Source organism: Panicum virgatum, chromosome 9N (genome assembly GCF_016808335.1).
Source record: "Panicum virgatum strain AP13 chromosome 9N, P.virgatum_v5, whole genome shotgun sequence".
Taxonomy (NCBI): domain Eukaryota; kingdom Viridiplantae; phylum Streptophyta; class Magnoliopsida; order Poales; family Poaceae; genus Panicum; species Panicum virgatum.
The window spans coordinates 65,752-79,394 of record NC_053153.1 but is presented as its reverse complement, the minus strand read 5'-3'; the positions used below and the strand labels follow the sequence as shown (position 1 = coordinate 79,394).

At 41.1% G+C, this 13,643-nt stretch overlaps 1 protein-coding gene and 1 pseudogene across 9 annotated transcripts; both read left to right on the top strand.

Moving 5' to 3' along the window:
• Positions 1–846: 846 nt before the first annotated feature.
• LOC120689582 (regulatory-associated protein of TOR 2-like) lies at positions 847–7,125 on the top strand. Of its 9 annotated transcripts, none has more exons than XR_005681324.1 (7): positions 847–1,201; positions 1,253–1,402; positions 2,071–2,173; positions 2,752–2,833; positions 2,920–3,078; positions 3,167–3,283; positions 3,419–4,037. XR_005681324.1 is itself a non-coding variant. In XM_039971889.1 (6 exons), the coding sequence occupies exon 6, from the start codon at positions 5,020–5,022 to the stop codon at positions 6,244–6,246; it is 1,227 nt and encodes a 408-aa protein (XP_039827823.1). In that variant the 5' UTR covers positions 1,173–1,402; positions 2,071–2,173; positions 2,920–3,078; positions 3,167–3,283; positions 3,419–3,478; positions 3,599–5,019; the 3' UTR covers positions 6,247–7,125. The 9 variants fall into 9 exon arrangements, 5 of the variants coding, with proteins under 5 accessions (XP_039827824.1, XP_039827823.1, XP_039827822.1 ...); XR_005681323.1 differs by having other exon boundaries at positions 852–1,402; positions 3,419–3,478; positions 3,599–4,037; XR_005681322.1 differs by having other exon boundaries at positions 852–1,402; positions 3,419–3,483; positions 3,599–4,037.
• A 3,508-nt stretch (positions 7,126–10,633) lies between these two features.
• Positions 10,634–13,617, top strand: LOC120692962 (annotated as a pseudogene).
• Positions 13,618–13,643: the final 26 nt, after the last annotated feature.

Below are 13,643 nucleotides of genomic sequence, written 5' to 3'. Positions count from 1 at the left end.
CCACACCCAGACCCACGGTTGTGAGCTTGTTAACTTGGCGGTCGCCGGGGCACGTGGACGCGGCCAGCGAGGCGGCGCCGGCGGCCATGTCGCGCGGGCTGCTGCTGGACATCCTGCGCCGCCGGCGTTTGAGGAGTTTGGCAGGAGGAACGGCATTGTGCGACGACGACGGGGAGGGGAGGGCCGGAGGGTCGGTGCGTGAAAGCTGACGGAGAGTGGTCGGCCTGACTGATACTGAAAGCTGACTTTCGCGTGACTTTGGAGTTTGGAGGCCACGTCGTCAACTGACTGGACTGTTATGTCTCTGGTGGTGATTGTTACTGGCAGCAGGCGTGTAGTGCATTTTCTATGTGCTACAAAATTATTTTTCTTCATTTAGCGGCGAGTTGCCAGCACTGTATAGTCTATTGGCAAGGAATTGTTTTGGAGAAGCACCGTATATCCTTCTCGATCTAGTATTTTCCAGGCATATCTTATAAAGATGCAGGGTTGTTAATTTTTAATTCTCTTCCATGGTGAAATCATATCACCTTAATTATCTACTCTGCCTGGTCCAAAAAGCCCAATTCCGATCATCTATAGCCACTAAAGTCATTAATTATTTACTTAATTTTATTATTGCCCATGGATATTTTTTATAGAATAACTACGCTAGTGTAAATACCATTGTTAATTTATTTTAGTGACATAATAGCTATAATATTACTAATTTAGTTTTCTTGATTCTTTACCTATATGTTCCCGTAGACAATAAAATGGGAGGAAGTAAAGGAGGAGAGGAGGAGGAGCACGCGCATCTCATGCCCTCGGACCAGGACCACTGCCCCCAAAACTAGTAAAAGAAAATTATATTTGCCCTTCAGTCTCTTTCCTCGGAGTCCTCGTCTCTCGTCTCCCTCCCTGCCGCTTCACTTGTCTACTCTCCCCTCCTCCCCCTTTCTCTCTCCTACCTGCCGCATCCCTAAACCCCTCCCTCCACTGGCCTGGCTTCCCCCGCCGGATTCGTCGCACCGTGCGGATTCGATCGATGTAAGCTCGGCGACCTCGGGATGGCTGCGGGGTGAGGAGGAGGTGGAGGGAAGAGAAGTTGAGGCCGCAAGCATCGATGGCAGGGGGAGATGTTATGCCGTCCAGGCTCGGCCACTCGTCGTCCTCGCCAGTGCCGGTGCCGCTGCCGAATCACCACCACAGCCACGTCCCGGATGACCTCCCCGTTGTGAACGGGCCCAAGTCCAGGAATGGGCTTGAGGCCGCCGATGTGGAGAAGCCGGCGCCCGTGGCGTACCTGCCCCAGGTGGTGGTGCTGTGCGAGCAGCGCCACGAGGGGATCGACGAGGCTACGGCCGCCGCAGCCGGGCCATCCTCCAGCGGCCCCGTCTCCAGATGGCGGTCAAAGGACCGGGTAATCGATGTGCTGCGTGTAGCTGCTGTTTCTATTGCTTCTGCTGTTACTCAATTATTCACTGGATTTGGCGCGCTTGGGCTCAGGGGTGATTCATAGGGTTGCCTCTTACCAGTGTAGTTAGCTTGATTGTACTAAGAAATGGAAATTAGGGGCAGCTGCTTGTGAGGTGAAGTGGCTGTAGTACCTGCATCTCAACATCTTTTGACCGTATCTATTACGGAACATGATTTGACAGCTGCTCTCTGATAGTAAGATGTAATGAAACCTTGGAAACTCATGGATTGAGTGATGTTATGATCACTACTGGTCTTAGTCTTGCAACCAGGAGAACTACAATCCATTGTTGAGCTTTGTAAAAAGATGAATGCACAATTGTACAGTCTGCACATTGCATAAATTTGCTGAGCTATAAATGTTGTGTGAATTGGCCTACGGTTCAAAAGTTCTATTTATTTCTTCTATTTGCTGTTCTGATTGCTCATGTACTTTGGTTGGAGTATTGGTCTGCACCATGCATTATTGGTATAGTCATCACGGAACTTAGCTAATATATTTGTTTTCTCACATCTGGCCCTTGGATGGTTCTCTGTAAATTTTTTTTATAAGTCATGCACATCTCCTTTTACATATTTAGTTATTTACTAATGATGGATTTGCTAGTGCAGATGAAGACTGGATGTGTTGCCCTTGTATTATGTTTAAACAGTAGTGTTGATCCGCCCGATGTAATTAAAATTTCCCCTTGTGCAAGAATGGAGTGCTGGATAGGTAAATGTTTAGCTGAGTGCACTTTTTCAGATTTCTAATTACTAGCTGAGAAGTTATATGCTTTTGATAAATCTGGTTCCTCTTTGATGCTTGTGGAATAAAGCTTTTTGTATGAATATTGCTTGCAAATTAGTGAACTTCTTTTCATCATTTGAGTGGTAATGTCTTTTATTTTTACCTTTTGCATTTCTGAATGCCAATGGGAGAAGAATTTGCAAGATAGAAACTTCCTTGCAACTACTGTTCTCAAAATAAAGTTTTGAAATATCGTGTATTGGAAATGAGATTATTTTGCTCCATGGTTCTTAGATGATTTTACGCATCTATCCCACTTTTGGATATAGATTTTATAACTGGCATATGATTGCACAGGAACTAAAACTGTAGTGTAAGATACTGCAGTTCTTGGTAGTGGAACGTATGAACTTATTTCTTAATCCTTTTGATGACTATTTGCCAAGAAAATGGAAAACTGACTGGATTTTAGAATTTAGACAACCATGGTATTTCATTTTGTGTTATTGCACTCATGCAGTAGCCTTGAAATCTGTAAATAGATTTTCATTCTTCCTTTTCAGATCCATTTTCTATGGCACCTCCTAAAGCCCTAGAAAATATTGGCGAAACATTGCACTCAAGTATGAGCGCTGGCAACCTAAGGTGTCAAAATTACCTATGTGTTTGACTTTGTGGTATTTTGGTAATCACTATTTGCAACTGCATGTCCTAAATTCTGACATGTGCAGGCTCGTTACAAGCTTCAGCTGGATCCTACAGTGGAGGAAGTTGAAAAACTTTGCAATACTTGCCGCAAGTATGCCAGATCAGAGAGAGTCCTTTTCCATTATAATGGACATGGTGTACCAAAGCCTACGGCTAATGGTGAGATTTGGGTGTTTAACAAGGTAAATATTGTTAAGGCTCTGTTTTGCTTCTGCGTATACTTATCATAGGTGTCTCTGACGAAATGATCTACTTTGCATTTTGTTGCAGAGTTATACACAGTATATTCCATTTCCGATTACTGATCTTGATTCATGGTTAAAGACACCTTCCATTTATGTTTTTGACTGCTCAGCAGCTGGAATTATTGTGAAAGCTTTTCTGGAGGTATGCTATATGCTTTTGACTAATGTATTTTTTCTCATATGCTTGAAGTTGAAGGTGTCTCATGATTTATATTTTACTCTGTTTTTGTTCCTGGCTTCCTGCATTATCTAATATTCCTTGTGACTTTTGCTTCAGCGCCTAGACTGGAGTTCTACTCCTCCGCATCTTCACAAAAGGATTGCATTCTTGCTGCATGTGAGGTGTTAGACACTCAAAATTGGCATGACCTGAAGTAGGCAAGATAAATGCCAAAATAGCCAATTCAATATTAACTCTTATTATTTTGCAAATTTGGCATATATGACCATTGTGCAGGATATGGAGATCGTTTTGGGATATTCTGGATATGATTTCATCAATGAGACAAAGATAGGCACAAAAAGACATCAAGATGAGGTCAAATCATGGGTTTTAATGCACCAAGACGAAGCCCTCGTCGAGACGATCGAAATGGACATATGGATCGCCTAATTTGGAGTCCGTGTGTAGGAGTTATGGCGCCAGGAAGTTCGCCTATCTAGGCAAAACTGGTCTAACCGGATTTGGGGACCGGTCTGACCGGTTTTGGCTATTGTGCAGCACGAGGAGTCCGGTCTGACCGGATTTGGTGACTGGTCTGACCGGTTTTTAGCAGATTAGTCCGAATTAGAGTTGTAATTTGATTCTAGGTCGGTTTGTCACATGTTTTTGAACTCCCACGGGTACAGACATTTCCACCCTATAAATATAAAGGGCTATGGCCGATTGAGACACACCCAACCGAACAAAACATTATGCATCTACTTTTTACCTCTAAACTCTAGTCTTTTCCAATCTCCCTTGCTGTCCATCGTGATCTCCACGGCCATTGATGGCGTCCTAAGCTCGCTGGTCGACCTAGGTCACGTCCGGCGACGTTCACATCCTAACGGGGTCCCTCCCGGGCGAGAGCTTCGACGGCCTTTGCTAGTTTGCTCGTAATCTAGTCGTTCTTCGTCACGTAAGCGCGTTGGTTATCCTTTGCTGGTTTGCTCGTAAACCTTGCTGCTCTTCACCGCGTAAGTGTGATACTTATCCCTCGAGACGACCGATTCTAGCGAAACCCTAGAAACCGGTCTGACCGGTTTACTCAACTGGTCTGACCGGTCTACGTAGCCCCACGGCTATTCGGTCCGTTTGCGACTCTCACGTTCGAGTGCTCTCGTGTGTTGACCGAGATTTGTGTCAACACATTTTGGCGACTCCGCTGGGGACGATAATTCTGGTTATTGAAGCAATCGAAATTTTGTACCCTAGCCCTGTGTTAATTGATCTACTATTTTGGTTCACCCTTGTTATTGCATCTGGTCTCTTTAGACCGATTGCAAATATAATTGTGGTATTACATAGCCGATTGCACTCTACTTTGCTTGCTGCTACATATCAAAGATCAAAAGAAAAGACAAAGTGTTGGTTATTGATTGCTTGGATTACCAAATATATCTGGATTTATTGATTATAAGACCAGAAGCATCAAGACCTACTAAGAAGTATACATGGCGGGTTATTCATGTGCACCACAATAATATTACTACACCACGCCTGAGGTACAACATGCAAGTACATCATATATTTCTACTGATTATTTTGCTAGTACCATAAATTCTCATGTTGATGTTGCTAGTCATAATAGTGGTATACATATTGCATCGGCTAGTAATTATTCAGATGGTTTTAATTATGCTGCTTATAATTCTGAAAATTGCTTGCAACAGCCCATGCCAAATAATATGCATAATCTGAATTTTGATGCTACTAGCAACATACAACATACATATTTTCATACATCGGCAGCAGAACAAGTTCACATGCCGATGAACAATTATCAAGGCCAAACTAATATAGTGAGTTCGGCCAATCTTTATGAGACATCATGTGCTAATGATTTTAATACTTTTCAGCAAGGTGTTTCATACGCTTATTCATCGGCAACCAATTTAGAATATTTGACTCAAAGCATGCCGATGAATGAGAAAATTGGCCATGCTGATTTTAGATGTCCGGCCAATTATTCTCAACCATTATATGCTAGAGTGGAAGATGCATGTATAAATTCAGCACCATATACAAATGCTAATACTCATACTTCGGTTCCAGATGTTTCCAATACTTATAGACGAATTAATGAGAATTCAGTAAGATCACATTCATCTCGACAGATTAATTTTTCATGTGTTTCATCTCATGCATCATCACATAGTTTTGGTACTACTTATTCTTCGTTACCGAAAGTTCATGCTTGTGATTTTGCACAAAAGGTTGCACCGAACAGTGTTTCTACTATATTGCAAAAGCCAAATACTTTGTGGGATGCAGAAAATGCTGAGCTTAAGAATGATGTGATTAAAAGATTTAACAAGGATAAAAAAATTGAGGATAAGCTTAGCAAATTTGCAGAAACACAAATAAGATTGTATAAATCTTGTTTCCAAGAAACAGGGCAAGGATTTGTTCAAGTAATGGAATTACCATCCATTGACGATATATTCAAGGAAATGAGATTTGCAGCTACAAAGCCGGTTACATCATCGGTTGATAGTGGAAGAAAGAATAATTCCGATATGGGTAGCAATTCGGTTATGGTGAGAACCGAATTGAATAAAGATCGTCCCGAATCTATTGTATTGAAAGAGAAAAGTCTAGCCGTACAAAAAACTGCCAAATTCAATAAAACAGCTATGCTTGACTTTTCGGAAGCTAAAAGACCCATATCTGTAAGTAGCCTTGTCAAGTGCAATAGTGAGCAACAAATTATGACTCAACGGAGTTCGGTCGGTGATATACATCAAGATACTAGAGACCATTATCTCAGGAGCAATGACAAGGTATTGACAGGCCAACATTCAGAGTTGTCTAGTTGCACTAGAACAACCGGTCAGACTGGGTTCCTGCAGGAAGTGCTGCGGGTGGTCATCGGGAGGAAAGGCATGATATCATCCACATAGAGGTTCCTCGCCTCTCCCGCATATTTGACAAGGTACGCTTTTCAAGTAATTTACCCAATTCCAGATCAGATCATATGATTTCAGTCGATACATCTACTAGAGATATGATTGTGAATAATCCTAGAAGATCGATTGAGGAAGGTAATTTACTTGCTAGCAACAAAATAATTTCAGATAGTGTCGGCCAGTGCATTGTGAAAATTAGAAAGGCTGATAATAGTAATATTTTGGCATTTAGACTCGCTCCGTCATCGTTGCCAAAATTTTTCTCTACATGGTTTACTTGTGGTCATTCTGGGATTAAAAACAAGAAACCAAAACCGAAAAGCATTGTGAAATCCGATAATGATATAGTGATAAGCTCTAAAGTATTGGATGTGGGAAGCACAAGTAAAGGTATAGCCGAATGGATTAATGAGAAATCTGAACCATTCGTTTGCTCAGCCTTAAAACCTTCTCCACAAAAGCGCCGGTTAGAGAAAATAAAATATACCTTCGATTTGACTTTGTGTGATGATTTATTTGATATATTGCTGGAGAAGAATTTTATTAAACCTTTTGGTCACAAAGTCTTGCTGTCATCTCTTGATGCAAAGGAGCGAGATTATTGCAATTGCATAATTCATTTGATCACAGTATTCAGAATTGCAATATGTTTCGCCAAATTATACAATCGGCCATTAACTCCGGACGATTGAAATTTGCTCATGAACAAGAGAATGACCAATTGAAATCAATTGGTCTTGATGATAAGAAGTTACAAAATTGGCCAGTCCATGTAACAAGAAAAATATTGGTGAGGAGGAAGATTCTAAGCCCTCAAGTGATATAGAAGACATCGTCCAAATTGAAGATGTTTCGAAGGACGATGAGCTTAATAAAAATATGGAAAATATTGGGGGGGGGGGCAAACAGGTTCTTCACAATCGGAACAAGAACCGATTACTCCTGCTGTGCTGACAAGACAGGTCAGACCGGTTTGCTCAACCGGTCAGACCGGTACCAAATAGGTCAGACCGGTTGCTCAAACTAGTCAGACCGGTTCTGATTAGGGACGCCCAGAAATATTGAAATCAGTGCGTCTTAAAATAAATGGAGCTAAAGATCATAATAAGCACAAGGGCAAGAAACTGAAGCTCAATTTTGATGAACTTCTGGCTAAATACCTAAAAGAGAATGATGCCAAACGTGCTAATCGGTCAAATGATGTTAAATCATCAAGATTACCTCCTAAGCATAATTTTGGGAGTTGGAATTGGCAAAGGAAAAACTTTCATTCAGCAGCACCATATTCTCCTTCGGGGCCATCGATGCCAATTCCAAACGCTCTGCATCCCGCTAGTTTTCATCACCATTCATCATGGGGATGGGATGATCCATGGGCACATACTCCTTCATATTTTAGACCATATCATGTAGAGTATGCAGCACCAAGAGAACCATCATGTGCAGGGCAGCCGTGCGTTGAGAATGACCGATTTAAGCCAAAGTATCGGTCTAGAGTTCAAGAGAAGAAAAATGTTGTCAAACAGATTTATGTAGTGAAAAAGGATAGTCGCAAAGCTACAAGTTCAGATCTGAATACAATTGCTGAAAAGCCGATTAATGTGTTAAAGACTTCGGCTATTAATGGCAATGAAAAGGAAAATTCAGCTGTTGATATTCCAAATACCAAATCTAGGCAAAAGAGGTTAAAGGAGCCGAAAATCAAGAAGAAGGTGCCGCTGTCCAAAGCTCAAGCACAGCCGAGGTATTTACTCGGCTCATCAGGTTGGCAAAAGAAGAAGCTCCAGAGACTTAGTACCCAGGAGCTGAAAGAAAAGGGCATGGCGTGGGTTCCTAAAGGAAGCATTCAAACTCAAGACGAAGATAATGTTTGCATAGAAGGTGCAATGCAATTAAAGAAGAATAGAAGGTCCAAGAGATGATCTTCAAATATAAGGTTTGCACCGAATCATCAAAATTATTGGTCAGTACATCATCCATTTGATTCACAAATGCCATATACGCCTGTGTATTGGAATTCATCCATGAATATGTTTGGTTATCCCTCATGCTCTTATTTTTATCCTTGGATGCCATGTTTTGGGTCTTTATATCAAGGAGGGTTATCACCAAATTGTTATGCCTATTGATTAATTTCAAAAGCCAAAATATTTAGTTCCTGGAGATGTGTCTCTCTACACTATTTTGGCTATACATATTTTTATGGATAAATTTACTGTGGATGATAATTTGTATCGTCCTTGGCAACACATATGGCCGATGAATGTCTTTGATCATCGTCCTAAAGTGTTAAGCTTCCCAATAAGATATCACTTAATTGTTTTAATGCTCGGGGGGGGGCAACGTATTAGTAAAATGAGCATTTTTCCCCTATGGATTTGGTACTTTTTTTGGATCGGCTTGAAAGAGTTCTCAAGGTACTGGTGCTGTTTTTGTTTCATCAAATGATGCTATTTTGAGACGTATAGCCGGTTTAAACATTTTACACCAATATTTAGGCCGAATATGAAGTTTTGTATTCGAGCTAGAAATCTTGTGATCCATAGGTGTGAAATAGGCAAAAGCGTTTGGTGATTCAATATTGATAGGTGCAGCAAGTACTTAAGCTGAACTGATGCTTATTTGGATCATAAAAGGATTATCATGAGAATGTCTAGATGTGATATCTTACTTTGATGAATTTGTCATTTACCATATACCTAGACATGTTGATAACGGAGCAAATATTTTGACACATCAAACATCTGGCTATATGATTAGAAAAGATCAATTTCATATCAAAAAACCGATGTTTGTTGATACCAAGGTGCACTATCTGGACAAACGGGTCCAATCGATTTTTGAGACCAGTCTGACCGGATTCCATGACCGGTCTCACCGCTTGTGGAACCAGTTTAACCAATTTTTTCTGTGGAAAACACTGAGTCGGCTATGGTGGCCCAAAATCATAATGCAGCCGAGGTTAGTGTTTGGAGAAAATCTTTTATTGATTATCTACAGAGTTCTAGCTGTATAAAAGTTTGGCATTTTACATTCAATTATATTTTGATGATGAGTTATGCCATCAAGATGCCGAATGTGTTATGTTGGGTTACTTTATGCTAAGTTGAGGAGCATTGCAAAGACCGATTGTTTTCATAATGATTTGGTCGATTTAGGCATATGTGGTGAAGATGGTTCTAGCCATTGCATCAAGTATTCATAGCCGAGGTGGTGTGTACTCGGGCTTGTATCTCACTCATGTGCAAATAAAAACAACAAAGATGATATTGTTATCCTGGTTAGTACCAAGTAACATGGCCGATGAAGTTTTATTGGTTTTTAGAATAAAAACATAAATGATGTACTAGTATTAGTCATCGGTCTTCTATGATTTCGGCCAAAAGAGATGTTTCTTGGTACGCAAACTTTACCAAGAAACAGGGGGCATATGTTGACACTCAAAATTGGCATGACCTGAAGTAGGCAAGATAAAGGCCAAAATAGCCAATTCAATATTAACTCTTATTATTTTGCAAGTTTGGCATATATAACTATTGTGCAGGATATGGAGATCGTTTTGGGATATTCTGGATATGATTTCATCAATGAGAGAAAGATGGGCACAAAAAGGCATCAAGATGAGGTCAAATCATGGGTTTTAATGCGCCAAGACGAAGCCCTCGTCGAGATGATCGAAACGGACATATGGATCGCCTAATTCGGAGTCTGGGTGTAGGAGTTATGGCGCCAAGAAGTTCTCCTATCGGGGCAAAACAAGTCTGACCGGATTTGGGGACCGGTCTGACCGGTTTTGGCTGCTGTGCTAGCATATTAGTCCGAATTAGAGTTGTAATTTGATTCTAGGTCGGTTTGTCACATATTTTTGACCTCCCACGAGTACAGACCTTCCCACCCTATAAATATAAAGGACTATGGCCGATTGAGACACACCAAATCGAACAAAACATTATGCATCTACTTTTTACCTCTAAACTCTAGTCTTTTCCAATCTCCCTTGCTGTCCATCGTGATCTCCACGGCCATTGATGGCGTCCTAAGCTCGCTGGTCGACCTAGGACACGTCCGGCGACGTTCACACCCTGACGGGGTCCCTCCCGGGCGAGAGCTTCGACGGCCTTTGCTAGTTTGCTCGTAAACTAGTCGTTCTTCGTCACATAAGCGCGTTGGTTATCCTTTGCTGGTTTGCTCGAAAACCTTGCCGCCCTTCACCATGTAAGTGTGATACTTATCCCTCGAGACGACCGATTCCAGTGAAACCCTAGAAACCGGTCTACATGTTAATAAATAAAAAATAAAAGCGACACTTCATAGAATCCAGTGGATTTTCTACCAATAAGCAGCCACTTTCACTCACGGTGCTCTGGCTTCCTATATCTGCATGGCTGTTTCAAGTAGACTCTGCATATATACAGAGACTTATTTTGTTAATCAGAAAAATTGTCTGCTGTAACATTTCTGTTCCTTCAGGACGGGAATGCATTTGCTCGTGAAATGCTTGATGAACGGACAAAGAAGGCTGAAGCATGGCACCATAATGCTGCCACCGTGTGGCATATTCCAAACCAGCTGATCCAATCACTTGCGCAACATTTGCTCAAGATGTCATTGAAGGTAGAGCAAGCGTTTCACAAGCTCACGGGCACAAACACCAGCCCCTGATATTTGGACCTGCAAATCTTGTTGGTGGTGGTCTAACCAGTGAAAGGGAAAGAATGACAGCACAAGTTTTTCAGCCTAGTTGCAGGTATGACGCATGCCTTAAGTGTTGTACCCCTGAAAGCTGATATTTACCTTGTGTTATACCCTGGAACACCGCAGTGCTTAACATTTTCTATGGTATGCATTTCTGCTAATGATAATGTTATTTATGAATGTGGAATAAGCACTAGTTATCACAATTCCTAATGATGCACCCTTTGAAGTTTTTCCTTATTGGCGTATCCATATGATACAACAAGTTTGAAGTCAGATGTAAATAAAATTCTTGGATTTGCTGGTAGCGACCGATTTTTATTGCTACTGATAATCCTTATCCGACCCCGGGATTTTTGATGCTTCTGAGGGTCATGAAGCATTGTCTGAGGTTACAAGAGTGCCATCTGATTCATTTCCTTTTGCCTGCTTGTCTTGGCTTGAATCACAGGATGCCAACAATGAGCATCGAAGAAGCTGGTTTGCGCGAAATGAAAATGATGGAGAAGTGGCAAGAGAGGGCTGCCAAGATGATGAAAGAAGCAAACTCCGCGTGGCACAAGGATGGCACCAGCTCGGCCCAAGAGGACGAGGACGCCATCAATTTTGCGCTACTCCCTGATGAGGCTCTCTTGGCATCTCAGCTAGAGGGAGCCCGAAGATCCTCTATTGAGAAGGCCTATAATGCGGCACTCCGCGAGGTTGCTTTTTGTCTCACATTTTTTTTGTTGTTGTTTATCTTAATTTTTGTTATGAATACATTATGGGGACCGAGGTGTGGGTAAATATGCACAGAACCCCTTATACAATGGGGAAACTACAAGAATAGCTTCTAACTTAAATTTTTTTGCTTAAAGGCTGAAAAAAGGCACGCAGGAAGAAGAACAAAACCCACCGCACATTGGCCGAAGAAAGTGATGGAAGTCTTTCAGATGATCTATATGGCAACATGTATGACAAAAGAAGTGCGCTTTAAAAGAGGCGAGGAGAATTGGGTTGATGATCCCATAGTTCACGATATGGCGCTTGAGCTCTTTGCGAGAACGCAAAGAGCATATAGCAGCCAACAATTGCATAACAAATGGAAAAATATGAAACTAGACAAGATACTCAAAGAAGAAGACCAAAAATTGGACATTGAGGTATAGTATTTTAATTATTATCTATTTATTTATTTGCATTGACTTTACTTATATTTTTTTTGTTTTTATAAAAATACAGGGTCCGAACCTTCCTCCTCCTGCAAGTACTCCACCTCCACAGCACTTAGGATTCACAGCCACGGCAAATGGTGAGATTCCGTGCCTCGTACTTTTTTTTTAGGACTCTTAGAAGTTGACAGCTGTGTCTGTGTTTGCCATGTATGCTGCCACCGAGACTTTGATATTCTTGGCATATGAGTATAACCTTGGTAGCTCCTTATGTAAATTGTGGTTGTTCCATATGTCATGCCATAACATAACCATTTGCCGATCACCTACATTACATTTGGCTAGCATCTTGTTGCTGTCTCATGTGGCACCTACCCCTCTTTGTATTATGTGTGTCATACTAGATTAACCCATGGCACATCTTTCCTGTTATAGAATCTAGGTGCTTGAGTAGCAGAGCTTCATTTTGCAACCTAATTTTCTTGATTCCCAGTCCTCCTTTCTCCTTAGGAGGGTCTTTCCCCTTGCATCCATTGTCAGCACAGCTTTTAGGCATTTTGGCCATTGATGTGGCATGTGCACAGCAGTACACAACTACACATCTTTACCTAAGTATATAATTTATCGTGCAACTACTATAAACAAGTAGCCTTTGCAGGCATGAATAAACTTCTTGCTTCCATAGTATAAGGAAATACTTTTTGAATGATGATTATTTTTGCAGGCATGGAGATTGACACTAGCCAGCCACCAATTGTTTTCAAGAGTCAGATGTACACACTTACGGGGGTACCACCTGAATGCCAAAAGATCATTGGCAAGGGTGGAACATTGGAGGTGAGCTTATATAGTTGGTATAGTTGGTATATATATGCACTGAAGCTACTTATAACACTATTATATTGTAATCTCTTATCTACTTTTATAACACTATTCTACTTTATAATACAGGACAATGGGAATTGGTCTGATTTGGGGGTGAAAGATGTGAGACTGATTTTCTATGCTATTTGCAAGTATATGAGATGCTATTTCTATGTTTTATTTTAAAATTATGACTTAATGCAAAATGTATTCTACAGGGTCAAAAGTTGATGATGATAGGCACGAATGCTGCAATCACCAAAGTACTACAAGAGGAAGTGGATACCTTGGTATGAATAAATTGCTTTGCTTGTTGTCCTTTTAGTCTTTCATATGCTTGCTCCCTCTTGTTGAGAAAACCAATGGAGAATTGACACATTTGGTTGCAGGTGATTGCAGCTGCAAATAATCCATCCACAAGTGAGTTGAGCAAATCACTCCAGCTACCAGCAATAGAGTTTTTGCTGGTAAGTTATTGCAATTCAAACCATATCTTCTCTTTCAATTCAAATATGAGAATAGGTGCTCATCCTTACGATTTTGCAGGAGGAGAATGGTCACAAGAGTGACCTTGAAATCTTAAGAAAAAAGATGGAGCATCTAGATATTGAAAACAAGAAGGATAAAGATGAACTTCAGTAAGAAATTGCAATTTTAAAGAAAAGGCTTGCGCATGGAATG